Source organism: Gallus gallus, chromosome 2 (assembly GCF_016699485.2).
Source record: "Gallus gallus isolate bGalGal1 chromosome 2, bGalGal1.mat.broiler.GRCg7b, whole genome shotgun sequence".
NCBI lineage: Eukaryota > Metazoa > Chordata > Aves > Galliformes > Phasianidae > Gallus > Gallus gallus.
This window is the reverse complement of record NC_052533.1, coordinates 88,984,491-89,012,025: the sequence shown is the minus strand read 5'-3', so window position 1 is coordinate 89,012,025 and position 27,535 is coordinate 88,984,491. Positions and strand designations below refer to the sequence as shown.

Sequence of the window (27,535 nt, the reverse complement as noted above, 5' to 3'; positions counted from 1 at the left end):
CCCGCAGCGCTCTGCGGGGCTCGGCTCGGCTCGGTTCGGTTCGGCACGGTTCGGCACTCGGCACTCAGCGCGGCTCGGCACCGCTCGGCACTCAGCGACGGGCGCGCGGCGCGCACCGTGCGGCGGAGGGGGGGGGGGTCAGTAGCGTCAGGCTCCCATGGCGTCACTATTGACGTTTCGCATTCCAGCCGCTCTATGGAGAGGCCGCTAGGGCCCCTCTCACATAAATGACGTTCCGAGCGAGGCAGCGGAGAGCAGCGCGGAGCAGCCGCCGCCGTCCTCTCTCCCGGCACCGCCGCACGCGCACCGCGGGGCGCTCGCAGCCGCCGCGGGGACGAAGCGCGGCGCCCGCCCGGCAGCGGCTCGCGGGGCTCCGGAGGGCCCTTCCCATGCCCGCGGGGAGCGCGCGGTGCGGAGCCGCAGCCGCCCGGCAACCCCGCCGTGCCCCACGGCCGCTGGACAGCGCCTGAGAGGGAGCGGGCGCCTGGATGTAAAGACGGAACCCCCACAGCAGCCGAGTACGTACGGGGCGGGCGGGGAAAGTTGCGGCGCCGCGCTCGGAGCTCGGCGAGCGGAGGACAACTTTCGCCTCCCGGTGCGTGCGCCCGGGATGCCGCCTCTGTCCGTCCGAGCCGTGCCCCGGGCGGGGGGCGGCGGCCGGAGCCGGGCTCTCTCCGCCGGGTGTTGTCATGGAAATGATGCCGCCGCCGGCGAGGGGACGGACGGACGGATGGACGGACGGATGGACGGATGGATGGATGGACGGATGGATGGATGGATGGATGGATGGATGGATGGATGGATGGATGGCAGGCAGCGGTGTGCCTTCGCCTCCTGGCGCGGAGCTGCGCCCCAGGGGGACCGCGCACGGAGCATCGCCGCGGCCGTGCGGCGCCCCCGGGCCGGGGCCGCGGGCGCGGGGAGAGCCGCGAGGGCGCGCGGTCGCGGTGCGGTGCGGTGCTCGGGACGGCGGTGTCGGTGAGGCGCAGCCCCGCACCGGTGGGCTTCGAGGCGCTGCGTTGCGCTGCGAGGAAATTTCCCGGGGAAAGAGCGGAGAAACGCAGCGTTCTGCATAGGGGCTCGGTGCTGGATTTACTCATTTCTTTCTCGAGGAAAAAAAAAAAAAGAAAAAGAAAAAGAAAAGAAAGAAAGAAAGAAAAAGAAAGCAAGCAAAAACTTTGGGAGCGAGCCGCCAACTTTTCTCCGAGCCGCTCCGCTCGGTGACATTCTTCGCCCGCTTTCTTCCTCCTCCGTGGAGACCGCCGTGCGCCGGGAGCGCTCCGGCCGTGGGCTGCGGCGCAGCGGAGCCTCCGCCGGGGGCGGCCCCGAAGCCCCGGGGAAACGGGGAGCTGGAAACGGAGCTCGGAACTTTTAATTGAACGGAGCCTCCCCCTGCGCGGTCCCTCCCGGGTAAACGAAGGTTTCGAAACTCGGCTGAAGAAGTCGCAGTCACAATGGAGTGTTTCACGCTTTGCTCCTCGTGTTACAGGGCGGGGAGGGCCGTCACTCGGGGGCCCGATGTAAAGCGCACGGAGGAAGAAAAGGGCTTTGACGAGGCCGCTCATTGCCTCCTGATTTACAGCCCCGCGCCGCTGCGCTCCCGGCTCCGGCGGCCGCAGCCCGGGGGGAGCCGCGTGCCGGGCGGCGCGGCCGCGTCTCCGGGTAACCGGGGAACGGAGGGGTCCTCTGGGACCGGGATCGGGGAGGGGGGGAGGTGTGCCGCCGGCCGGGGGATCTCGCAGCTCCCCCCCAACCCCTCCCGGCAGAGAAACTCCGGGGATGCCCGGAACGGAGGGAGGGAGGGACGCACGGAAGGGCGGAGGGGCGGCCGCGGGCTCCTCCCGGCAGGTGAGCGCGGAGGGGCCCGGCGCTCCCCGCCGCCCCCCGCCCGGGAGAGCCCCGTTGGCCGCTGACCGAGCCTTCTCCCCCCGCCGCAGCGCCCCCCGGGTCGGAAGCGCGCCCCCCGCCGCGGCCATCCCCCGCCGCCGCCTCCGCGGAGAGCTCCCAGCCGGCGCCGACCCCGCCGCCGCCCGCCGCCGCCCGCGCCGCCAGCCCCACCATTCAGCGCGCAAGGTACCCGCCAGGTGAGCCGGGGGGGGGAGCGGGGACGGAGGTGCGAGGCCGCCCCGAGCCGTGGGGGGGTGGGCGGGGAGCGGGAGGGGGGAAACCTGCGGGGCTCCGCGGGGGGCGGGATGGGAAAGCGGCGGTCGCGGCGGCGAGCGCTCCGGCCCCGGTCTCCCGCTCGGCTGCGTGGTGGCACGGCACCTCCCGCGCGTTGCGGCGCCGGGGCTTTTCGCGACAGCGTGGGGGAAAGAAGGGACGAGCGCGGATGTTCGGCTCCGCGGGGTCAGCGGTGTTGGCGCCCCGAGAGGAAGGGTCGCGCTGGGGTCAGTGAGGCGGAGGCGCTGGCGGCAGCGGGGTAGGAGGAGCCGCGTGGCCGCAGCGGACCTTTGTGTAGGGTCCGTTTTGCTGTCCCCAGGTCGGACTTATTTTAGACTCGGGCTTTCTCAGCGAGCCCGTAGCAGAACGCAGGCCGTAACTCCGGCGTGCCCAGAAACACCCCCCACCCACACCGCTGCCTTCCCTCAGCCACTGCGCCTGCTGGGAGCAGCTGAAAGCCCTTTTACCCCTTAGCGGGCTGCACGTCGGCGCGGCCCCGCGGGGCAGCGTCTGCCCCGGTGCTCGGCGGTGCGGAGGTGCGGGGAGGGCACTGCTCTCCCTTTGTATTTACTCTTGGAGCCGAACCGGCGATAGCAGCGGGACTTGGCATGGGCACAGATAGCCATAGGAAGAAAAGGAATGGTGGGAGATAGGCAGGGCTGGGAGGCGAGGCTTGGAAGAGCGCTGTCCTGCTGCCCGTTTTCTTTCAAAAAGCCGCGATTTTAGAAAGAGGCACTGTTTTGTGGGGTGTTTTTTTTTTTTTTCTGCCACTTCTTAATGTTGACTCAGAAAGAAAAGAGATGGGAGCGCTGCGTGATGGCACGGTGAGAGCTGGCGTTCGGTTCCCATTTGCCTGCACAGCAGGGCTAGGAGTTGGTTTGGCACCTACTGGTTGGGTTCCCGCATGGCACGCTCAGGTGGATGTCTAAACATCATTAGCAAAGGGCGTCCTTAACGTACTAAAGCAAACCCCGTTATTTGCAATGCGGCTTTGTGTTTTAGCAGGAGTTATTTATCAGCTGCTTACCAAATACAAATTACCACAATTAAGAGGAAACGAACTCAATTTCGATGGACGTTTTCCCCGCGTTCCTCTTCTCCTTCACTGGGGAAAAGGCAGAGATGGGAGCGCTGTAGCCCCGGCTGCAGACCCCGGGCATGCCGTGTGCTGTGGGTTTGGGTTGCAGACGTGGGGCAGCAGTTTGCGGTCAGGTGAACCTCACGTGGGCTGCGGCCACGATTTCCTGCCAGCAACAAAAGAGGCAGTGCATCAGTGGGAAATGGGAAAGGACAAAGTCTTTGCAGCCGCGCGCCGCGTCGCTGCAAGCATCCCAGCTCTCAGTGAGCCACGTTAACTTTTACGGCTGATGGATGAAACCAATTCTGTTATCTTAGAGAAACAGAAATACCCCATCCTTCTTTCTCTTACAGTTTTGCACGTTCAGGGCTACGTTTGAGCTCTGACGCCTGCTGCCGATGTTGTTCCTTTCGTAACACGTAGCGATTCTGTTCTAATGCATTTGGTAATCTAGTTTACCCCTCATGAAGATTTTATGGCACTCTCGCACGCATACAGGGATAGATTTAGAACCATAAACCGTTCCCGTTCTGCTTATCTAATTCTCATTGACACCTATGGATATGGAGCAGCGGATCTGGGGCAGCCCGAGATGGATCCTTCTCCTACTGACATCGCTATAGATTGGAGTTGCTCCCCAATACCCGACCCCCAATGCACGTTTCTTGCTGAAGGGCAGCGGCTCGGGGCTGATTTATGCTTCTCACCTCCAGGTGAGAGCGGGAGGCTCCAACGGAGCTCCGGGAAATGCGGGCAGCTCGTTGTTGGGAAGGAGGTAGTGAGCGGGGCTGTGGGCCGCGGGGCTGGCTGTAACGTCCCCCTTTCCCCCTGCAGATATGCCCTGTGTGCAAGCGCAGTATAGCCCTTCGCCGCCCGGTTCGAGTTATGCAGCTCAGACCTACGCGTATGGCTCGGAGTACAGCTCGGAGATCATGAACCCGGACTATGGCAAGCTGAGCATGGAGCTGAGCGGCACCGAGATCACCGCCACCGCCACCACCTCCCTCCCCAGCTTCAGCACCTTCATGGAGGGTTACTCCGGCAGCTACGAGCTCAAGCCTTCCTGCCTCTACCAAATGCAATCCGCCTCCTCCGGCCAGAGGCCCCTCATCAAGATGGAAGACGCTCGGCTCTCCACCTACCAGCCCTCGCTGCCCCCCTCGGTGGACGAGAGCATGCCCAGCACCTCCATGTACTTCAAGCAGTCGCCTCCCTCCACGCCCACCACGCCCGGCTTCCCCCCACACCAGAGCCTGTGGGACGAGCCCCCGCTGCCTCCCACGCAGACCTGCCTGCCCCCCGGCCACCTGATGGAGGCCGCTCCCATGAAGACTGCGCCTCCGCGCTTCCCCCTCTTCCACTTCAAGCACTCTCCTCCCCACACGCCGCCGGCGGGCCCCCACATGTGCTACGACCCGGCCTCCCTGAGCCTGCCGCTGGGCTCTGACAGACCGCCGGCCGGCCAGGCGCCCATGGAGAGCCACTCCTACGGGCTGCCCCTGGCCAAGCGGCCGGCCACCTTAGCCTTCTCACCGCTCGGTCTCAACACGGCTGCCTCTGGCCTCATGGGCGAGGCCAGCGGTGGTGGCGGTGGCGGGCTGCCCTCCCCGCCCAGCAGGAGTTCCTCGTCCGGGGAGGGCACGTGCGCCGTCTGCGGGGACAACGCTGCCTGCCAGCACTATGGTGTGCGGACCTGCGAGGGCTGCAAGGGCTTCTTCAAGGTGAGACACCCTGCTCCCCTCCCTGCCTGCCGCCCCTGGGCTTCAAGCTCCGCACCCATCACTGGTAGTGGTAGAGGTGGCTCAGAAGGTCAGAGCGGCACCAGCACGAGGAGGAAACCTGAGGCAACTTTGTGTTTGGTCGCTGCCTCGGTGCTGCTCTTGGTTCAGGTATCCCAGCACTGTAGCTTTGAAGCACTGCTGACAGCAGTAATCCACTTTGAGGGAGACAAAGCCATGTGCTGACATTTTTAAGACTGGAATTCCTTCTGCTTTTAGATTTGGGCACCTCATAATTTCAGCGAATTTAGTTCAGGTTTCGGTATATTTTTTTTTTTTAAGAAATGGTGCCAACGAAGCATTCAGGACTTTTTGGGGAGTGGTTTTGAGCAGTAGGCTTTAAAAAGTTGATAAATTCAAGGCCAGGTTGGATGGAGCTCTGGGCAGCCTGAGCTGGTGTGGGGCAGCCCTGCCCGTAGCAGGGGGTGGGGTGGGGTGGGGGGGCTTTGAGGTCCCTTCCAACCCAAACCATTCTGTGGTTCTGTGAGTCTATGAAATCTGGGGTTGACTGAATGTCTTTCTTTCAGCACAGACAGGAATTGTGCCCCTGTTCTGGCAAAAGATATCCTAACTACGATGGGAACAAAAATAGTCCCAAAATAGTTGCAGGGGAGGGCTCACCTCATTATGCTGTTGTTGTCGTGCACAGAACTGCTACTACTACTTGGTAATAACCCTTTGGCAACGTGCTAAAATACACATCTCCCCTGCAACTTGCTTGTTATTTAAAAATAATTATAAAATGGAGCACAGATAACCTGGAAATGGCAGCTCCTGTGGGTCTGATCCTGCCCCCGTGGAAACCCATAGCATGTCCCTCGTTGGGGGCAGGATCCACAGCTTGTCGTGCACCCTTCTTTTCTCAGTTCTAAAGTGCAGTGAGCAGCATTTGCTGTGTCCCTTGTATTTAGTCCATTGCAGCTGCTGCTTGAAAAAGAAGGAAAGTGTTAAAATAGCATTTCCCCAATAATTTAATTGCAGTGAAAGATTTAATACCGAACGCTGAACTGATGAATTTGATCCTCTTCTGATGTCTTTCCTATTAATATCTTTCGGTGCTAAGCTGTCTTTGACTTTTAAGTACAGAAACAATATATAAATGTCTTAATCTATTATAATAATATTATGTATGTATTTGTGACAACTTCTATTACATTCTTCTGAGGCTCACCAAGGTTTGTACAAATTTTTCACGTACTGCATAGGTTATATGTAGTTATATGCAAGCCATTTTAAGCGTTAATTACATGTGTATGGCTACAGTATAACTGGGTCCATTTTTTCCCAGAAGTCAGGCCGGCTTTCCCAGAATATTGAACAGAACCTATTTGGAGGAGTTCTGCTATTTTTACTTTTCTTCCCGCTGATTTTAATGGCCAACCAAAGCAGTTGTTGTGGCATTCGCCTAACAATAGCGATAGCAGGAGAAGTACATCGCAGATCGTTTTGATTTTGTTTTAATAAGGTCAGCAATAATCAAGGGAATGAACCAAGTAGAAAATTGTTCCCAAAGGGATATTAAAAGCGGAGATAATCTAATCCCCAAAGGTAGATGCGATGACCTGGTAATTTCAGATATGATTTTATCATTCAAAGTTGCCTGTCTCCGGAGACTTGCTTCAGAACAATCCTCGATGATTCTCATTGTCAGTAGCTAACACTAATAAAATTGTTTTTCCTGCAGGCTAGTGTGTTAGGAAATTAATTTTATCTAATTATATGAATTGCACTGTCGCTTTTCATGTTGTAATTAAAATACATGTTGTCAGGTTCCAAGTTGCTCACGAAACTCTCGGCTCGCTGTTTTTCTGTTGCCTTTTCTCAGAGGACGGTTCAGAAAAATGCAAAATATGTTTGCCTGGCAAACAAGAACTGTCCGGTGGACAAGAGACGCCGTAACAGATGTCAGTACTGCCGTTTTCAGAAGTGTCTCAGCGTCGGCATGGTGAAAGAAGGTGAGGGCTACTGCTATTATTATCCCGAATGCTGGAGCGCTACGTTTAACGAGCACGTGTGTGTGTGTGTCTGTGTGTGCGTGGGGGGGGGACGTAGATGTCTTTACTATGGACTTGGCAATTTTAGCTTCCTAGCGGCCCCCCAGATTCGTGCATCTGTGCAATAACACGTTGATTATTTTTTTTTTCCTGTCGCCCAGTTGAGTGGGTTTATCGTGTTTAGACTTTCTGGGAGCCCGGAGTTCAAGGATCGCAAGGTCACAAGGGGATAATTTGACCCTGGCCAAAACGTGTCCTTTATGAACTTTAAATGCCATTCAATAATGCGGTTGGCTTCCACGCGTTATCTTACAGCGTCGGTGTTCCGTTGTCTTGGGTGCCTTTTTGCATAGGATCTTGTCTCGTGGCCACGAGCTGATTGTAAATTTGCAATTAATTTAAATGGAAACTGGATCAACTCATTAGTCCCAGTTCTGCAAATATTTAAGTATGTGAGTAATACTGTGTGAGCAGTCCTATTGCAAATACTGACAGGGGAAATACAGCCTATATAGTGTGACCATATTTTTTGACCGCTTTGAGAAAGCTAAAGTTACTGTGAAAGAACAGCCCTGCCATATAGCAGGTGACATTTGTGTTTCACACTCTGTTTTCTTTCAGCAGTAGGGCTGTGTGTGTGCATATAGGGGCACATAGGCGTGCTGCAAACAAAGCACGAGCGCTAGGAACACAGCTGGGCTCCAAGGAAGCAGTTATTCTGCTGCTTACGGTCATGGTTTTAAGCGGTTTTGGTACCATTTGTGTTTCTTTGCAATCAAAGGCATCAACAGCATGTGCTGAAATTGGAGAATGCTCTTATTTTTGCTGGGCTGGCCATCGCAGGGGAAGCAGGTGCTCATGCTGCTCTGTCGTTTTACCGTGTCCTCACCACTGATCCCCTTCTTTTCTGTGCAGTTGTCCGCACGGACAGCCTGAAAGGGAGAAGAGGTCGGCTGCCTTCCAAACCAAAGAGCCCCCTGCAGCAGGAACCTTCGCAGCCCTCCCCGCCTTCTCCTCCCATCAGCATGATGAACGCCCTCGTACGAGCTTTAACCGACTCCACGCCCAGGGAGCTCGACTATTCACGAGTATGTCTCGCTTTTCTTTGTTTGTTTTCTGCAGGGAAATGAGTCATGAGCTGCATTCCTAGCTGGTTGGCTGAAATGAAAAGAAATGTGAAATTGGGCTGACAGTAGAAGTTTGTCCAGCCGGCCGTGCCTTTTGGGTGGGTGGGTAATGGTGGGGAAGGAGGTGTGCCAGCGCTCAGTTGGCAGCTGTTCATTGTGAGGGTCTTATATTCAAGGTTATCTGCTGTGTATATTTGAGAGGGTGAAAGCAAATTGTGTGGATCAGTAGAGCAGTCTTCTTGCAAAAAGCTGTGATTACAATACAACTGATTAATCTGCCAAACTCAGGAGTATCCATATGTCTGGTATCTTAATTTTCAAGTTCTTCATGCTAAAATCTAACAGAACTTCGATAGTGTGCAGCTATGAGTGTTGTGTAAAATAACATGCAAAGGATAGGTCCGTCTACATTGAGATCGTAGGAAATTTGCCATTATTTAAATGATTACAGAGCCCCGCTTCAGGTACCCCAGCAGGAGTATTTCTTAGGTAAAATTCACATTTGGGAAACAATCCTCTAAATCAAAATTCTTAAAGTTTGTTTCAGCAAAGCTTCACCAGCTGTTGTGTATTTCCTTACCCTAGCTCTTTAATGTGTAGTGTACACCATTTAAATATTGATAGGATATATTTTGAAAGCTTATAAAACTGCTCTGTAGTTATTAAAATATAGTGTAGAAGTAGCTTGTAAAATGCATTCTTGGGAAGGCTGAATATATGAAAAGAAAAAAAATATAGCTACAGAAAAACAAGATTGAAATTCCTTCCACTTACTGAAATATGATTAAATCTCAGACTGTGAAAAATACAGCTGTACTCAGACAATATTCATATTGTCCATTTATCACTTGTTGCTAAGTAATATTTAAAGCTAAAGCATGTTTTGTTGTAATTATATAAAAATGTATTCTTCTAGCTTAGAATATGCTTACATATGTAATTTATAATTACTTTTTAGTATATATATTACATATGTCATTTAGCAGTTATAGGTATGTTGTAAGTTCTTTTCTTCAAGCTACTCAGTATGTATCCAATCTGACAGTTTTACAAATGGTTTTTATGAATGAGCTGTTTAGTGTCTGACAGCCTTTGGGGGAGAATGCATTGCCCATATTTACATGTATTTTAGCTTACCCAGAGAGTCTCGGGGTCGTTCTGCAAACACCAAGGTCCACGTCCAGCTGAGCTCTTGGACAGGAATCTGCTGGGTTCCTTAGCGTTACATGAGCATGACAGCTCAGTCCATGAGAGCATTATCCAATCTCACGTATTTACCTATAGAAGCAACATTATTTTGCACTCTAAATAATAGCAATTAAATGAAAACTCTGACCTTTTTAATGTGACTTTCTTCTTCATCCTGCGGCAGCTATTCCTGTTCAAATGGAAACAGTCCGTAGGTCTCACTGCTGAACAATCCAGTTGGTCGTTACAGAAAGCATGGGATTGACAGCAGATTAATTTAGTTTCGGTAGCTAAAAGATTATGTATGGTTGTCTGTTAGGACACGCTAATACCTACGTTTTTCTTAACATTAAATCATACACTAATCTGTTATGCTCGGCAGTACTGAAAATACAAAAAATAAGCTAAATGAAAGCAATAGATTCACATGCTTTCCATGAACCTTATACTTCTTTAAAAAGTTAAGGGAAATCAGATAGGACTGCTGAGTAGACACTGAGATTAACTAACAGAAACATGCAGGAATCCCACTGTAAAGCTCAAAACTAATGTGAAGGACCCTGTACCTGTAAGGACGGGCTTGCGGCACGCTCTGCTCGGCCGTGACCCTGCCGTGCACCACAAATGGGTGGATCTGGAAGCCTGGCTTGGAGTCAGTCCTAACGCTTCCATAGTCACGACCTTAATGTTTAGCATGGTCTTCATGTTTGCAAGATGTTTGCAACGTCTTGACTGTTGCAAAAATACAGATAAGAGTTTCAGAGAGGAACGTGCGCCTCTTCCCTCCAAACAAATGCAACCATCTACACCAAAAAACAAAATTAAATTGCATAATCCGTGAATTTTAAAACAAAACACAGTGGAACCAGTTCTGTTGAGAACATGGCTACTTCTCATTTCAGCACTGGTTTTAACTTACCAGCCCACAGCAATGGTATATTTAGGTACTTGGTTTCAAAAAGCAATTGCTAGGAAGAGAATTTGGTTTCTGAACTTTTTAAAGGCCAAGGGCCGTGGTCAGGTCTCACACCTGTTTCACTGGTACAATTCCACGGGTTTAGACTTCTCAGTAAGTGAGATGAGAAGCAGACCCTGTATCTTGCTGCCCTTCTTCAGGCAAAGCAGCCACCGACTTAAATGGAGGTGTTTATTTTTTGGAGGGGCATTCAGCCAATAATCCCGCTCCAATCCCCAACTAAAAAATGTAGCAAATGTCGGTGCTTCTGACACAGGAAGGGTAGATGCACGGAGAAACAAGCCTAGCTTCTAGCTATCGTATTGTAAATATGCAACACCACCGTTGTTAGACTTTTGTAGCTCCAGCAGTCCATGGAGGTCTGATAAAAGTAGGCAAAGGGTCGGGCTGGATCATGCTATCAAGCTATCAGCCTTTTAGATATACCTTATAAATCAGCGTTGCTTGCAAGGCACACATCTCCCCCTTGAGCCAGTCGGAGTTGTTTAATTCCTAGCAGGGCGGCAAGCACTGCATAGGGCAGAGCTATCCCTTTTGGGGATATCCCTATGGCAGGGGGGTTGGAAGTGGATAATCTTTGAGGTCCTTTCCAACCAAACCCATTCTATGATTCTCCTCAATGAAATAATCACGAGGGGAAAAAGAAGAAAAAAGTTTTTTGTGCATAAAACTGAAGCATACATTTTTTTTATGCCTTCTTATATACTCATTAAGACCGGTGGAAGTAAATAATATTGTATTTCAGCTCTTCTCTGTAAGTGCTAACTCTGTGTAGCAAGCAGTGACATGTTATAGCAGTTCAAAACTGCATAATTCCTTGTAGTTTTTACCTTTCTTCTAAAAATGCTCTCATGGGCTGAACTGTAACAACATATACGGGTTAATTTCTTTTTCTTTGTGCATTCAATTTAATTAAGTGGCCCACGTGGGGTATACAGTACTGTAGCATTCAGTCATGTGACATAATGCAGCATTCAGCTTTGTTGGGCAATATTAAAACTTGGTCTTACTTTTGCTGAAGGAATGCTTTATAAGTATTGAGAAGAAGTTAATACCTGATATCATTACACCAACTTGCAATGTGTTGCATTTTGGGTGAATTTAGGGTAGTATCTTTTTTCTTTTCCCCTCTTTTCATTGATCAGAGGGTCAAGAACTTGCCTTGCCTTAACACTACCTGTAGGCAAGGCAGGAATTTCCATCAGCCCATATTTTCTATTTTCTCACATTAAAAGGAGTCACCTCATCTCAGTCACCTCACCTGCAAAGCAGGGCAAATCTTCTAGAGTTTGAGGAGCTGAAGACCACAAGGTGGACTAGCCCACCACCTCACACTCACTATCTCAGCTTCATTACCTGGGGCTGCAAGGTCTCTGCATACCATCTTTTTCTACCCACTAACTGTTCTCCAGCGCATTCATTGTGCTGCAGTCCTGTGCCAGGAGTAGTGCTTTGCACTGCTTGAGTTTCCTCATCAGCTTCTTTCAGTTGGAGGACTGAACAGATAAACCTCTTGCAGTGTACAAATTTTCTACTGCTGTTTCCCGTCTTCTGTGTATTTTATCCTCCCTCTTGCATCTCTGTCCTCCTTCAGAGTGGCTGTGGCAGAATGTGTCTCCATGTGAGCACTGACAGCCTAGATATGGCCAGAGGTTTCTAGGACTTCTCATGTCTCTGCTGCGGTTCAACAATCAATCTGTGAAACTCTGTCCTTCATTCATTCCTTTCCTACCCACAGCAACCAGCTCCAACTAGGGCAGGCAGGGAGCAGGACGCCTACCCAAGAGGATGTGCTTGCCATTCCTCCCTCTCTGTCATGCACAGAGGGGACGTTGGGTGATATGTTCAGCCAAAGGGGTATGCCTGTAGTAAGATCCCTCCAGGCTCCCACGATGCTCAATGGAAAGGAGATGTGGGTCCTTCTGCTTCCCCTCTGGCTTGGGCTGCTAGGAATACCTTTAGGCTGATGGGCCCAGGCCTAACTGCGTGTGGAAACTAGCTTCCAACGGGTATGCACTAATGGAGATCGCCCCATCCTTTCCCTGGCTGAGTCTCAGAGGTAGGGCTCATACAGAGTCCCTCCCAGAAATACCCCACGCGATGCCTGGTGGGCAGGTTCCTGTTACTTTCCAAGCACAGAATCAGACTAAGCCACCAAAGCTCCTATTACATTTTCTCTCGAAAAGAGCGGTGCCCTGGGAGTGACAGGGATCCAGTGCTGAGGAAGTGAGGGAGTGGAGGGAGGGAGCTGCCCGAGGGCTGTGGGGAAGTTCTGCAAGCTGTGGCTGTCGAGCGGTCGTCTGGAAGAGTTATGGCCGAATCAGTGGGATAATAGGTTCTCCTGAGCCTGAAACGCTTCTCTATGCAGGATAAGAGGTGATACGGGGCAGCTGGTTTACTTTCAACCAATTCTGTATTCAAATGAAGTCATGCTGCACGTGTCAGATAAAAGATGATTTATCTTGCGTGTCTCTATCACTGTCTGATAAAATGCAGTTTGAGAGGCTGGGGAAGAAATCTGCATTTTGGACATACTGAGACAAATTCATCAATGGGAAAAATGTTTAATTGCAGTAAGCTAAATAGTGTTCCTCCTTTATTGTGGTTGAAATTATCCTCCCCACCAGACTGCTGTTTCTGTTTGCTAATAGCATGGAGCTACTTGCAAAATGTGATAAATACTGCATATTACTTACAAATTTCAAACCATTTCTCTAACTGTGGAAATGTCTTTGCAATATACATCTGAATAGCAAAATGCCTGCAGGTAGCTAAGCAGGTAGGTAGATGGACACCTGCTCAGTGTGCATTAGATGCTTGTGCCAGCGTTGCCGCAGAAGGAAGCACTGCTAGGCAGGTAGCACCATATGCTCCTCAGGATGCCCTGAAATGCCTGTCATGTTGTAATGTTGCTTTCTGTGGTTTTTCTTTCAGTACTGTTCCACCGATCAGGCTGCTGCAGGCACAGATGCAGAACATGTACAACAGTTCTATAATCTTCTGACTGCCTCCATTGACATATCCAGAGGCTGGGCAGAAAAAATTCCAGGATTTACTGACCTCCCGAAAGAAGATCAGACATTACTCATAGAATCAGCTTTTTTGGAGCTGTTTGTACTAAGACTCTCCATCAGGTAACTAATTATTCCATTTCCTCTTCAGCTGATGTGAAAAATCACCCATCTGCACGTTTGTGGCTCTGAGCAGCCTGGTCTGGTGGGTGGTGACCCTGCACATAGCAGGGGGGTTGAAACTCGATGACCACTGTGGTCCTTTTCAACCCAGGCCATTCTATGATGATACTATGATAATTCTGTGATGAAATACGGTGATATGTTGGAATGCAGTCAATTGCAAAAAAAACAAACAAACAAAATGATGATAGAAAACAACAATGTCTGCATCCGCTAGAGATGATGGATAATTTGTTTTACACTGCAGAAAAAAAAATAAGGCAGTCATTGAAAAAGGGAGCATAGTTCTCACTAATGCGCTTCTTTGTATTTGATGTACCACATCCTCTTCTTCCGTAGTAATCAAAATTGGTCTTTGGGTACAGTTTGAACAACTTTGCTTCATACTCATCACCATAAACTATATAAAAGCACTTTAGTATAGAAGCTTCTCCTTTTTTCTCCTTTCCTTTTTCATGCATGCGCACCTCTGTAGTCTGTTTTTGAAAGGGCTAAAGAAGCTTTAAAGTCTTGCTCGGATTATTTTTCCCCTTAATACCAAGTCACTCAACAGAGCGAGGTGCTATCTGTCAGCCTGGCACCAGTTAAGATGTTTCACCAAAGACACTTTCAGGGACTGGAGGAATTCCACACCGGTGATTTGAATTACGCCCTTGTTTCTTTAGGTCAAAAATGACCTTTGCACATAGCTCTTAACAGGGATACTGGCAGTGGGGGGTGGGAGGAGAGAGAACTTGGCAGTAACATCACTCTTGCAATAGGTTCTCGCATAGAAGAGCCTATTATGTTGTGTTTATTGTGCATTATTGCGTGCGTTTTCCATTGTTTTTTTCTCTATTAATTTTTACAATAGGAAAAACGCAGATCAGACTAAATAAGTACTGAGAGTTGCAGAACCCCATCTCTCCTCAGCTTTTATTAGTTTTGCAGTTCAAAATGCACGCACGTAGTATTACTGCAATTCAAACATACAGTATTTAATGTAAAATGTCTTCTCTGTTTATGCCTTTGGGCAGGACCAAAATCTTAACTAATTAGACAGTCTACACCACATGCTACAGCTAACCTCGGGCTTATAACTCTACGAAGTAAGCAATCATAGAAGCTTGTTTGTTGTACTTTTGCCCCAAGGGAGAAGCATATTGTCAAACGTGAATGCCCACATATGTCTCAGGATAATGTGCCTTGGATTTTAAATGACAGACACTTCAATACTGGTTATGCATTTTGCTGTAAAGTGGAAGATGCGTCTCTAATTTTTTCAATTATTTTTATTTGAGGTCTGATACTGCTGAGGATAAGTTTGTATTCTGCAATGGACTTGTGCTTCATAGACTTCAGTGCCTTCGTGGATTTGGGGAGTGGCTCGACTCTATTAAAGACTTTTCCTTAAACTTAAAGAGCCTTAACCTTGATATCCCAGCCTTAGCAAGTTTATCAGCTCTAACTATGATTACAGGTAAGCGTTCCTTTGTTACTGTAATGCTTCAGACTCCAGTGCTTTACTTTAGCATAGATTCAGGCAATTTCAGTTAACTTAGCGATGTCCCGGATAAAGTAATTGCAGGTTTTAAGTGTTGTAATGGCCTCCCTGAAATTGGAGACTGTAACAGTAGACCGTCAGATATATCTATTAAACTATAATCTAACTCTTTATTTCTTCTTGCTTTCATTGTTTTCTTGGAACTGTCTCTAAAAATCAAACTGCTTCCAAGCAAACTGAGCAGCTCCTACAAAAAGCTTTTGAAATCCTCGCTAAATTCCTAGAAAACAACAAATCACCAGAGCAAAGTCTTCTGCATGGGAAAACTAACATCAGGGTGATGTTAGTTGAGAGCTAGAAGCTAGACGGCTAGTATAGCACGGTGGCTGAAAGAGTGCTGCTTTTGGGAGCATAGCATAGAATGCTGTAGGTATTCTGTATTCTGATTTGTTGAGAGAGAAAAATCGGAGAAAAGTTAGAAAAAAGGTCTCTTCTGCAGCTTTACAAAAGCTTTTGGGTGTGCCAAGATATGTGACCATACCTCCCCTTCTGCCTGGCGGGGTGAACAGCCAGAAACTAAAGTAAGAACCCGCAAAAAAATCTGGCTAGGAAGTACAAAACAGAGGAGCATAATGTTATGAAGTGTCACTTTCTCATCCCTGAACCAACAAAGCCCCTTGAAGCGCGCACTGCATACTTTGGGCTTTTGATAGTTTAAGAGGCACGGCTGGAGAGGCAGGAGGGGCGAGGAGTGCTAGGAGTGAGGGTGTCTGACAAGCCACAGGAACTCAGGGCAGCTGAAAGCCTGACTCTCCTTTCAGAAAAGGTGCTAACAGAAAGGTGCTGCAGGTGTGATGACAGCATGAGCCAGCACCTCAGCATGCCTCGAGCTGAGTCTGCCTGGGGATGCTAGGAGCCCTGATGGGGTGGATATTGATTTCCTCCAGTGTTTTAGGCAACTACCAGTTTGCAGGCGTAACCTCAACTAAATCAGCTGCAGTCCTTCTGTGGATGAGTTGATGCTTGGGAAACATTGCAATAAAATGCTCAGTGGCAAATGCAAAAATCTGTACATTGACCAATTCCCACTGACATTTGTAGGGCTAAATTTTTGGCTTCAGAGTTTAGGTGGTACACTTCCCTCTTGTTGGAGAGTGGGGTTTGCTTATAGTTGTTGTAGCACTGATGCTTTGCTGATTGCCAGAAGTATTCTCAGGTTTTAGTTAATTTACATTTGATTTCTTTTTTTGGAAAGGGTATGCTAAGGTCCAGATTCTGCTTTCTTTGATAAAACTCTCAAGTCCAGAATAATTTGGGGTTGCTTTGTGCCACATGAAAAAAAAAATCCAAAATGAATGATATGTTAAAGTCGTAAAGAACATTCCCAACTTATTTTTGACTTCCTTATGCAGAGATCGCACACAAGCACACATACGTAAGCATAATTACCTATGTGTGCATATGTACATAACTATATGCAAACAGTATGTGTGTGTGTGCATTTATGTATCTGTAAATCAAAGACAGTTACTATCTCTCTCCACATATATGTATCCACAGGCATATATGCTCACATATGTGCAGTGCTTGCCGTTGATTTAGGTAATTTCTGATATATTTGACATGTCTTTTTAGGTAGACACAGACTGATGGAGCTTGTTCTTGATTACCTTTCTGACTGAGAGGATATAGGTAGATAAAGAGGAGCCCCTGCAAACTATCAGTCTCACTACAGATAAGGCTGTTCTATAGGATGAAAAGTTTTTTCTCCTTACAAAGCCATGTCCTGCTTTTTGTTGAGTCAGACACTATTTGGTTGTCTTTAAAGAGTCCGGGTTGTCCAGTGACTGGCTCAGATCGCCATACAGTATTTAATAGAAATATTTTTTAATTGATAAAGCCCCACAATCCTTCCTTTCATTGCTAACAGCCCTCTCAGGAGTTTGCTATCTTGTACTGCTCTTCTCAAAGTTTCTAAACAAATAGAAATAATTCTTGCTTTTAGAAGGAGAGCATTTCTGTCCCTAACAGCTTTAAGGTTTTCTGTATTTGTCAATTTTTTCTTGATTTCTTGTACACCCTACTGTAGGGAACCCACTTTAGCAGGGAGTTGGACTGGATGATCCAGATGTCCCTTCCAACCCCTATGATTCTGTGATTCTGTGGTTTTCTCCCCTGTATGAGATGGTGCTTAAAATTCATGTAGTTTTCTGTTTATTCTTTTGTGTCACAATGCCAGAATATCTCTGCTGATTTGCTCTCGGAAGAGTGTACCCCTCCATGCAATCTAAATTAGATCAAGGCTCCCGTGTCTAGTGATTTGTATTCACAGGTTTCAGATAAGGGCACTTAGGGACTCAGTCAGAAATTTGGCCACCTGAAAATGGATGGTACTGTATAAAGATGAGCAATACTAAAAGATGGAAAATGAGTGAGGAAATCAGGTAGCTGTGGCTGATCACTAAATGCTGAGGTGGTGGTTCTGCTGAGAATTTCTCAGCAGTAGTATATTTGTAATATTCATAATCAGGAAAGCCTTGAGATTTGCCCATGAGAAATGGCATCCTGTCTTCTCTTGACATTTTGAGTATGACAAGTCAGATGCTGGTTTTCAGACAGTCCTACCAAAAAGGAAGAGCAGTGAAGATTAATTTTGGAAATCAGGTATCTGTTGAGCATTTTTAAGTGACTTTTTTGAGTCTTGGCTTAGATTCAGGTGGATGTTTTTGTGCCACTGTTTATCCTACAGAGAAGACACTTCTTTCCTGTACTGAACTGTTGAAGGCAGAAGGTAGTAAGCCGTGGTTCAAATGCTTCTTGCGACTTAGAGCAAGAGGGAACGACCTTTTTACAGGAATACAGGATATCCAACTGCTGAGTGTCACTGTCTTTTGTGTTGAGGCCATTTGCAGTTTTGTGAATTTAGTTGTTTGCTTTTATTAGAAGCGCTGCACAACAAAACGTTGGCTTGAGCAACATTTTCTTCATTATCACACAAGTTGCTCCAGTTCTTATTTTACATTTGTCAATTTTTCACGGCTTGAATGCTCAGCCAAAAAAAGAGAAGAGAAAATGAACAAACTCTTGATGTGTAACAGTCATAGCTGGTTTAAATACTGTACAACACCTTAGGTAGCAGCAAATCTAAGAATTCTTGCTCCTAGGACAGAATATGCTCCTGAGAATGATGACCTGTTTGTTCTGCTTGATTTCCTGAGTGCTCTCCGTATACCAAACAAGGACATGTTCTTAGGAAACAAAACCTTTGTAGTCATTGAAATTATTGGTGAAGGAGGAAAGTAAGAGAAGCCACTGCTTGCTTTCATATGTTTGCTGTTCTGTGAGGGTGATGGGAACAACAAACATCTCCCTCCCAGTACAGGAGAAAGGGATAAATATAACACATTGTGTTGGGGAGTAAAAGACATCCCGCTGTTCCCAATGTCCCAAGGTGCTGAGGGCCGATCTCTCATTTTGGGATATCAAATCAACTCCCCAGTAACAACCATGGTAGATTCAAAGCCCTGTAACTAACCCTACTGAGCTGCCTGGAGGTCCTGTCCCTGTGTCCTATCTCAGCTGCAGCTGCAGGTCACAGTATGTGATGCATGGTTATCGGCATATACAAACATTTATTCTGTTCAGTAATCTTGAATAGAACAGCAGGAGACCTATTGAATATCACAGTATTCACTAATTCTCTGCTTACTTTGAGTAAAACTGGTGGTATGCATAGCATAAGATAAACAGGAAAAGATTTTGTAAATTTGCATCCATTAACAAATCATATATTTGTGCTTTTCCTGTTTATTTGATGTTTCCTGGGAATTTCCAGTGAGTCCCATAGAAAGAAAAGTACCATGTCAGAGTGCTGCTGAATTTTGAAGTTCTTTCAGATAGGAGATAAGCTTGAAAGAGCACCCGGAATGCAAGAATGACATTTGGTTTATTGTGAGTGGCTTGCAAACAGTTAAAATTCCCCAATGTCATAGCACATCTTTTTTCTTTAAGGCACTCCTTTAGGATCTTCCTCTCTCTGTCTCTCTTCTCCTTTTTTACTTCCTTCAGTTGGTTAAGAAGGGTTGGACACAACTTCCTCCAGAGCACATCAGCAGTGCTCTGAGCATCAGCCAGAAGAAAGTAATTAGAAGACACTCACCCCACATCCCCGTGAAAGCAAAAAATGGGTTCTGTCCTATTCTTTTGGGTCGCTCGTTCTGTTGGGATGTAGGATATAATGAGCTAAAGAAGAGTGCCAACATGGAAAGAAAGGCTCTGTCCTTAGTTTCATGATGATGACATCTGTTAGTTTAGTAAGTTGCATAGATCACAAGTGTTCTTGTACAACCACTTCATGCTGGACTTTCTCTAATTCTTGCACTGTGTTGACGGTGAAGAAGCAGAATAGACCAGATATGAGCTCAGACTATTGTTTAAAATACCCCTTTAACATCCTGAATGGTCACTAATAATGCTCTTCTACCAATGTCAAAATAGAAGGATTGAGATTACAGTGAAGATCATCTGCAGGGCTCACTCTTAGGCTCAAATTTGTGCTCACTCTAAAACTGCTTGTGATTTCTTTCTCTCTCTTTTCCTCTCTGCCTCTTTCTTTCTCTGTCCACATCCAAATATTATTGTTCTGCCCACTTGACACTCTCAGTGGGATGCTGCTGAGCACAGAGCATTCTCGCCTTAATTTAGCCAAGCTCTTTTGGCATATGTTCTAATTTAAGTATTTTACAGACCAGTTCAGAGCCACTGTATATACTAGGCTCATTCACACTCTTACTGCTTTGTTAGACTGGCAGTAGAACATTGAAGAGTATTGTGGGGTTTCAATTAATGGTGAGTTTATATTTGTCTTCCTGCTGCCGAGCTCTCCCTTGCAGTTTACAAACAGAGTTTTTAGCATCATCAGTCGTACCAAGAAATAGTAATGCCTCTGGGCTGGCCAAAAAGGGTCTGGCTGCTGCAGTTCCCTTCTGTCTGACTTGCCACAGGGGCAGAGGCTCACCTCCTCTTCAGCAGCAGATACCCTCAGTCCTGTTGCCAGGATTCTCCGGAGTGGGTGCTTCGTGTGCTGGGTCTATATACGAGCAGGTGGCAGACTGGAGGAGTGTAGGAGAGCCGCTTATAAAAAAACCCCTCCAGATTGCATTGTCTGCCTTCCCCTCTCCACTTTGATGAGGGAAATACTGTCAGCATCTGAAGTGAAGCACTCACTCCTCCTTCTCCTCTCCCACTCTTTTGATGAAGCAAGAAGTCTTTCCTCCTGTAGCTCCTGGTGGCCTGCGTTAAGCTGTAGTTTTCCTAAAGGAGGGAGCACACTGTGCTGTCCTCTATGGTCATTCAGCTCACCTAACTTTAGGTTCTTTGCCCAGAAGAGTACAGATCTCACCTCTTAAAGGTGGTTCACCCACCTCAGTTCCAAACCGTCTTCCAATACATTTGTCTTTGCATTGATGGTAGAAGGAGCTCAGAAGTCTGTGCCCACAGCCTGGGACCTTTGTGAAGTGCCTGAAAGTTAGGCAGGGTGCATGTGGGCCAGGCTGCAATGGGAAAGGATGCTCCCGGGCCTGTCAAGTTGCTGCCTTGCTGTGCAGCCAAGCATGTATAAGGCAATCAGAAAGCTGTAGGCAACAGAGCCTGGTGTTTCTTTGAGTTAGAGAAGGGGAAGAGGATTGTGAAGGGGGAAGAGAAAATCAGATAATTGTATTGAAACCGAGACAATCAAGAGGCCTATTTTAAGTCTGTACCATTAATCTGCTGCATATCTGACAGGACTGTTTCTGACACCTCAGAATTAATTAAAGCTAAAACTGACCTGCCCTGACACAGAGCGCAGAGCCTAAGGGTCTCTCAGCTACTCGAGATCTTCAAAACACTTGTTCTTTTTGAGAGTGTTTTTCATGAAGGTAGCACCGAATCTGCCTAGCCCTGGTGTCATCTGCCCTAAGACAGAGAGCAGGGAAAGGACTGGCACAGCTGGTGACTGCTTTTCCTGCTCTTTGACTCTCTTCCTATCAAGTTTTTTTTTCTGATCAGCATAATTATAGCACAGAATCACATCAAGATTCCCGGAAATTGTGTGTGGGAAAAGGAGAAGGGTGTAAGAAACTTGCCATGTTCACTTTGCCAGAATGAGCTGCTAAGTTTGCAGAGCTTTAAAGGCAAGACTTCCAGTGAATCATTTTGACAGGCTTACGGAGAGCATCTTTGCCATAAATCACCATTTTTCTTGTAAAAATCAATGGTATCCTAAACCACGAGGCTGAGAAATCCTATGTTCACTTTATCCATGCCTTTTAGTTGTCCTTATAAGAAAGTCTGAATACAATAATATTTACACACCTCCTCGATCAGTTAGAGAAAATCTATTGGTTTTGACTAGCTGTCTTTCTTGGGATAAATCTTAACCTTATCAGTTATGTGTGGATAAGAACATCCTGTGGAATACCACAAACGATTAGGAGACCGCTGACTTCAGAGTCAGGGCACCTACTTACCACAGGTGCCTCATTTTGCTACCTCCAGTTTAACTAAGAAAGACGTGGGTCTTTCTTTGCCTTAAAGTCACTGGCTGTGTGGAAAAGGCAAGAAAACCTGTTTCCTGCTATTTAAACCCTAACTATTAAACTTCAACCTTCAATGTGACTTAGACCCAAGACTCCTCAAGTGTACCTGAGAGAGGTAACGATCAGCTTGCAATGGCAATGCTAGGGCAAAGTGCCCATTATTAGCAGAGAGGCTTCCAAATAGATGGCTTTGACTTCACGATCCCTGAAGGGATGCCTTAAGGATTGGAGTCTGCAAACCCCTTCTATCAGTGAAGCAGTTCCAGTTGTGAGAAACGACATCTGTAGAGACAGAGCAAACATCAAACACTCATATGTGGGCAATTCATGCAGGGGAGGACAATCTTGTTTGTTGGAGACTGCTTTCATGTTGTAGGACCAAAGAGCAGATTGAGGCTGTAGCATGTCTTACTCCTGAATTTCCTTGATTTTGTTATTTAAAGTAAGTCTGCTAATATTACAGTCTATGCACACACTGTATTTTGCATTGGCATGCTTCATGGCTAGACGTCAAAGATGTAATTCGTTCATGAAACCTTCTGAACTTGTCAGTGTAAGACAAAGACTGTTTAGTTCTTACTTGAAATGTTAACAACATTGCTGTGTGCTCAAAAGCCAGAGATCATTTTCCATACTCTGTGGCAACATACACATCAACTGAGGCACTGGTTTGAAAATGTGTTCTGCTATTCTGAAGTCAGAGTTGGATCCATTCTAGTATTTCAGCTCCGTAGATCTATAAAGATATCTTCACTTACATAGCCAGGAAACAACATCAGAACCGATTAAAAGATGGAAACTTTTCAAAGACCGCAAGATTGACTTAATGTCCTGCAAATTCTCAGTGGGCTAGGGGTATAAAAAAAACAACAAACCAACAACAACCTACAGCTTTTCAAATTTGTATAAAATATTTATCCCCCAAGATTTTTAATGGCAGAATCTGGCTAAGTATTTACTCCTAGTGACCTGTGTAGTTAAGGTTTACATAATTACACTACTCAACATTTACTGGAAAGGCTTTAAATATTCATTGACTCCTCATGTTTTAATGTAAACAAAGCACTTAGGATACCCAAGCTTCTTAATTCCTTCAAGGTGAAAAAGACGTCTGAAGCAGATGCTGCCGCTTGGATGAGCGTTGCTCTGAAGCAGCAGAGCAGGTTGATGGTACTTCATTGCTTCACTTTCTGGCCAGAGATGTATGTGCGTGCGTCCTGGTTCTGATCCCAAACTAGTATTTTTCAGGAGATAGCTCTGCGTAAGTCAGTAAAGTTGAAACAGTGTAAAAGGGGTGAAAATCACGGGAAAATCAGACCTTTCCATTTCTGACTGCCTTCATTGAATTCCATCTGTTTTATTGGTTTGTCAAGAGCATCTAGCCAAAAACATCAGTGAGAGGAGGCATGAGTAGTTTATACACACACATCAAGGCAAGGCACTGCTGTGCCTGCTTCTGGAAGTAAAGAAAACTAGGAGGTAGACAGAGAAAGTATCTGTTGCCACTTCCTCCTGGAGTAAAGAGGAAGGAGCAGGACTTGAGGCAATGGGCACCACATGGCCCGTGGCTGCCAGGAATGGGGCAGGCACACAGCTTCAGATACATCAAACAGAAGAAAGGCCATGATTTCTTGCTGCTCATCCTATACCATCACTGCTTTTTCCATCTGTAGTTGGCTAAAATTAATTTAACCTGTGTTATCTTAGACTACTCTATCCAGTCTAATGCTGTTTTGCGTGTAAATGGTGAGCACTTTGTTGTGAAGCCACTTTTTACTTATCCGTAAGTTTCCAAGTCAGAGGAAAAATCAAAAGGCCACAAAATTATTTGAGATTATTCTTCTGAAATGTTAAATTCATTCATCCACTAAAGCTCGATAGCAAACAACATGAAATTATCTCTCTTGTGTACTAATAAAGAGCCAGCTTTGAATGAATCACAAATCCGATTCATTGCACCTAAGCTTAAAGAACTGGGGATGTGTTTAGCAGCATTGTAGCATTTTAAAAAGCTATTCAAATGGGGACAAGCCGTGGCTTCCCTTGCTTTTAGGAATGTTGAGATTTTTTGTGATGGATAACACAGCAGCCTTTTCACTTCAGGCACTGCTTACTCAAAGCAAAATAGTCACCTTCCAGGCTGTTTTTATTTTGAGCCTTTTAAAGAAGAGTAAGTTAAAAAGCAGTAGCTGATCAAAATAACAAAGGATGGCGAGTTGCTTTTAGTTTCTTATAAGAGTGTTTGCAAATTCCTGGTGGAATTCTGAGCCTGGCGCTGATGAAGCTGGCTAAGGATATCGATCGCCACTTGAATTCACTGAATAAATAATGGTTGCCATAGTTATTGAGCATTCACAACTGGTGGGGAAGCACAGAAATCTCCAAAACACCTCCTGTGATAGTTTTGCTGGAAAATCACCCAATTAATTCTGTCTCCTATCGCAGAAATCATATGAGATACACAGGATACTCGGATGCATTGTACCAGAATTTCAGTCATGATTGAGCATCTCTGTTACCCATTTTAGCAGTTAAAAAAGAAACAGGGGCTTATCATCTCTTCTTCTGTGTGACAAAAAGGTCAACTGACACCGTATGACCCAAACTGCTCAAAGAAATCATACACTTTTTGAAGCATCTTTTGCTTCGATTACCAGAGCACATAGTTATGCTGAAGCAAATGAGTCCTCTCCACTTGAAGTAGGGATGCTGACATGTCTGTGTTTTTTCTCTCGTGCCCTCACTTTGCAGAACGACATGGCTTAAAAGAACCAAAGAAAGTGGAAGAGCTATGCAACAAGATCACAAGCAGTTTGAAAGATCACTTAACTTTCAGTTGCCAAAACAAAGGACAGCCGCTCGAGTCCGCAGAGCCTAAGGTACTGGGTGTTCTTGCTGACTTGCGTTCTCTCTGCACACTGGGACTGCAGCGCATCTTTTACCTGAAACTGGAAGATTTGGTGCCAGCCCCTTCCATTATCGACAGGCTGTTTCTGGACACCTTGCCCTTCTGAGTCCAGCCACCCTCCTGAAAGGCAAATGCCCACCAGAGCAGGCAAACGGATCGTGACTTACCGCTAACATTTCTGCCCTCACTTAACAGAAAAGCAGCTCCAGCTCTAAAATGAGGTCTTTTCTGGCGCTTTGTCCTTACAACATGAGGCCTAAAACTTACTGGCTTACTGTTTTGGGGTTGTGTTCTTCGTTTGTTTCTTTTTTTTTTTTTTTGTTGGTTTTTTTGTGTGTGTGCGTGCGTGTGCGTGACTTGGGTTTTTTAAACGGCTAATATGGCACTTTTGGACAATGCTATCCCAGCAGCAGTAAAAGGTTAACATGACTGTTTCAAACCTGTTGTTTAACACCTCATGGGACATGAGGAATACAGTGGTAGAAGCTGTGTGTTTGAAAACAAGAACAGCAAATAGTTGTTTGCCAGGGTAGTATGTGTTTTGTGAGGATACCTTTAGCATACTTCCTGCATCAAGGGCACATACATCAGCACAATCGAAACAAAAATCTCACTTTTTTAACAAAGTACATCCAATTGAACATTTCATATAAATCCAATATAGCAAAATGACGATGGCTGTTAGCTCCCATGTTCAAGTGCAATTTTTTAAAGTGCTGTCTTACTAAGTCTTGTTTCTTAACTAATTTATTTTAATATGAAAATAAAAGGAAGAAACCAAGTGAGAAGTTGACGTGCACTAACTTACGTGACAGAGTTTTCCAAACTTGACTCCGTGTAGCGTGACTTACTGACAAATGTCTGTGGGAGACACGGGAACGACCGCGGCTCAGTTGTTCCCTAGACCAGGAGATGCGAGTAAGTAGTGGCTGGAGCGCACAGGGTCTGCATCAGGGATAGTTTGCCTTTAGACTTCAAGAGAAGTACCTGGTTAGTAAACAGACGCACGATGGGTTTCGAGAACAAGCGAGTCTTGTAAAATAGTATGAATGTAAGTGCTAGGAAGGATATAGTGAGCTGCGTTTAAACATTCCGTGTTCGTACTCCTTTTTGTATGTTTATACTGTTGATGCCATATTAATATGAAATAATTTGTTGCATAGTGTCTTTATTTGTATAAACGTTTGTATGCATGGTATATTGTATTGGCTTTGCCTGTATTTATTGCAATGACTGCCAGCTCATAGGAGCCCTGTTACACACGATAAGGAAATGGGGTGTTCACACTGACTCAGATACACCAGTTGGAAAACTATATACATATATATAATGTGTATATATATATATGTATATACCTATATTTGTGTGTGTGTGTGCGTGAGCGTGCGCGTGTCTTTTTATTAACCATTTGTATATAAAATATCTGTCAGATCACAAGCAGAGCTATTTTACAGTTCATTTGCAGTGACTTCTAAGGCAGTACTGTTTAGCACTTTGATATTAAAATCTTGCTCATGTTTTGCTAAATTCAAATAATATTTAAAGATTTTAGTTCTAAAAAAAACTTTATATGCACTGTATTAAGTCAAAATTTTGTTGGTCATTTTGCTAAGGAAATTTTTGAATGTCAACCTGATGTCACTGTATCTTTTGTTAGCTTTAAACATTCTAGCTTTTGTCTTTTTTTAAACTATGCTGTTTATATGGAAATTAAATTATACAATCAAAACAGATGCCAAATGAATTGCCTAATTGCTGCAAAGGATAACCCAGATATCGAGTCACTGTATGGTTTTCAAATAGTAATCTGGTATTTTATCACTTACTATGTTTGGATGTGCTTTTATGAAAAAATTATTCTTATATCAAGATTTATAGTAGTGTCAATAGGGAAACAGACTTCTAATCACTATAGTTAATATTTCCGGTTTACCTGCAGATAATATTTGGAAAAGTATTGCTTTTTGTATTGACTTTTAAGCTTATGTGCAAACATAATAGCATAATTAAATATCAGAGAAGCTAATGTTTCTTGTAGGTTGCTGTAACAAGCCTGACCAGCAAGACAAATATATTTTGACTGAACTTGCTTTTGTATATACTAAATATATATATATATATACATATATATATATACACACACTCACACACATGTGCGCATACAAAAACATACAGAAGCCGAATCAGAAAGTATGTTTACCTTTGTCTCCTTGTGTCAGACACAAGGTCCCTTGGGAAATCACTTCTGCCTAGGGACAGAGCCTGCCAGGCACTGAGCACCAGCGAAGGGGTCGTGGACGCTCCTTGTGAGCGGGCCCTTCCACTGAGTTTTCAGCACAGTGCAGTGAAATTGCTTTTTGTCGGGCGAGGTTTATTTATTCAGTGGGATGTGAACGGAGGGAGCAGGTCCAGAGCCCCACGTGAGATTTCATGTAGCCGGTGTGCTTCAGTCTTCCATGGATAGTCTTAACTGTGATACTCTCCCATTCCCGTCACCTACCGAACCGTCCTTCATTTCAACTCCAGTGCACAGACCCATCGTAGAGTGCAGCCAGTGACAGGTCACGATGGTGATAGAAGAATTAATGCAGAATAAATCTCCTACCTTCCTCACAGCTCTCTCAGTGTGAACATGCCTTCGTCTAGGCAGAATTCAGGAATATATCAGGTGTTAAGGGAGAGTGCCTTGCTTTTGTTTCAGACAACAGTGTTTCAAGAGTTTCTTCACTCCGCTAACTGCAGTACTTTCTTCTTTTTCCTTTTTTTTTTCTTTTTGTGGTGTTAACCTGTGGGTTGAAAGAAACGCTCTTGTACATATACAATGTAAATTAAAATTATTAAATTGAATAACGTTTTTTTCAGAGGCCCCATGTGTGTTGAATAAGTATGCTTAATTCTGTCAAAATCTGATGTGAATTTTTTATCATTTATAAAACATTAAAAAATTGTGTACTTGAGTCTTAAGAGTGGAAAAATTGGTGAAGCATGCTTAAGAACACTGGCAGTTTAATGGCTAGTCCTTAGGTTAAAAGAGCTTTCATATAAATACAGCGAGACCCGCAGTGCCTGGT

General features: G+C 46.0%; 1 protein-coding gene and 1 long non-coding RNA gene across 14 annotated transcripts in view; one reads left to right on the top strand and one right to left on the bottom strand.

Moving 5' to 3' along the window:
• Window positions 1–249: 249 nt before the first annotated feature.
• Window positions 250–27,428, top strand: NR4A3 (nuclear receptor subfamily 4 group A member 3). 4 transcript variants are annotated; one of them, XM_015282406.4, is made up of 8 exons: window positions 250–518; window positions 1,938–2,073; window positions 4,073–4,959; window positions 6,842–6,971; window positions 7,926–8,098; window positions 13,236–13,435; window positions 14,776–14,954; window positions 24,308–27,428. In XM_015282406.4, the coding sequence occupies exons 3-8, from the start codon at window positions 4,075–4,077 to the stop codon at window positions 24,568–24,570; spliced, it is 1,830 nt and encodes a 609-aa protein (XP_015137892.1). In that variant the 5' UTR covers window positions 250–518; window positions 1,938–2,073; window positions 4,073–4,074; the 3' UTR covers window positions 24,571–27,428. The 4 variants fall into 4 exon arrangements, with proteins under 4 accessions (XP_015137892.1, XP_419081.3, XP_015137893.1 ...); XM_419081.8 differs by having other exon boundaries at window positions 1,938–2,084; XM_015282407.4 differs by lacking the exon at window positions 1,938–2,073.
• The window catches only part of LOC112531945, a 47,285-nt gene continuing 26,720 nt past the window's right edge, over window positions 6,971–27,535 (bottom strand). For 6 of the 10 annotated variants that reach the window (XR_006936584.1, XR_006936590.1, XR_006936580.1 and 3 more), the window contains 2 exons: window positions 9,275–27,250; window positions 6,971–7,942 (listed from right to left, as the gene is read on the bottom strand). This is a non-coding gene — a long non-coding RNA (uncharacterized LOC112531945). The remainder of the gene's footprint in view (window positions 7,943–9,274; window positions 27,251–27,535) is intronic. The other 4 variants (XR_006936585.1, XR_006936587.1, XR_006936582.1 and 1 more) reach the window with 4 other exon arrangements.

Bases quoted from the DNA above. Each gene is read 5' to 3' on its own strand.
- NR4A3 (XM_015282405.4), top strand. From the start codon at position 3,714: ATGGCACTCTCGCACGCATACAGGGATAGATTTAGAACCATAAACCGT. The intron at 13,436-14,775 runs GTAACTAATTAT...TTTTTATTTGAG, and splicing joins GTACTAAGACTCTCCATCAG to GTCTGATACTGCTGAGGATA. The intron at 14,955-24,307 runs GTAAGCGTTCCT...CTCACTTTGCAG, and splicing joins AGCTCTAACTATGATTACAG to AACGACATGGCTTAAAAGAA.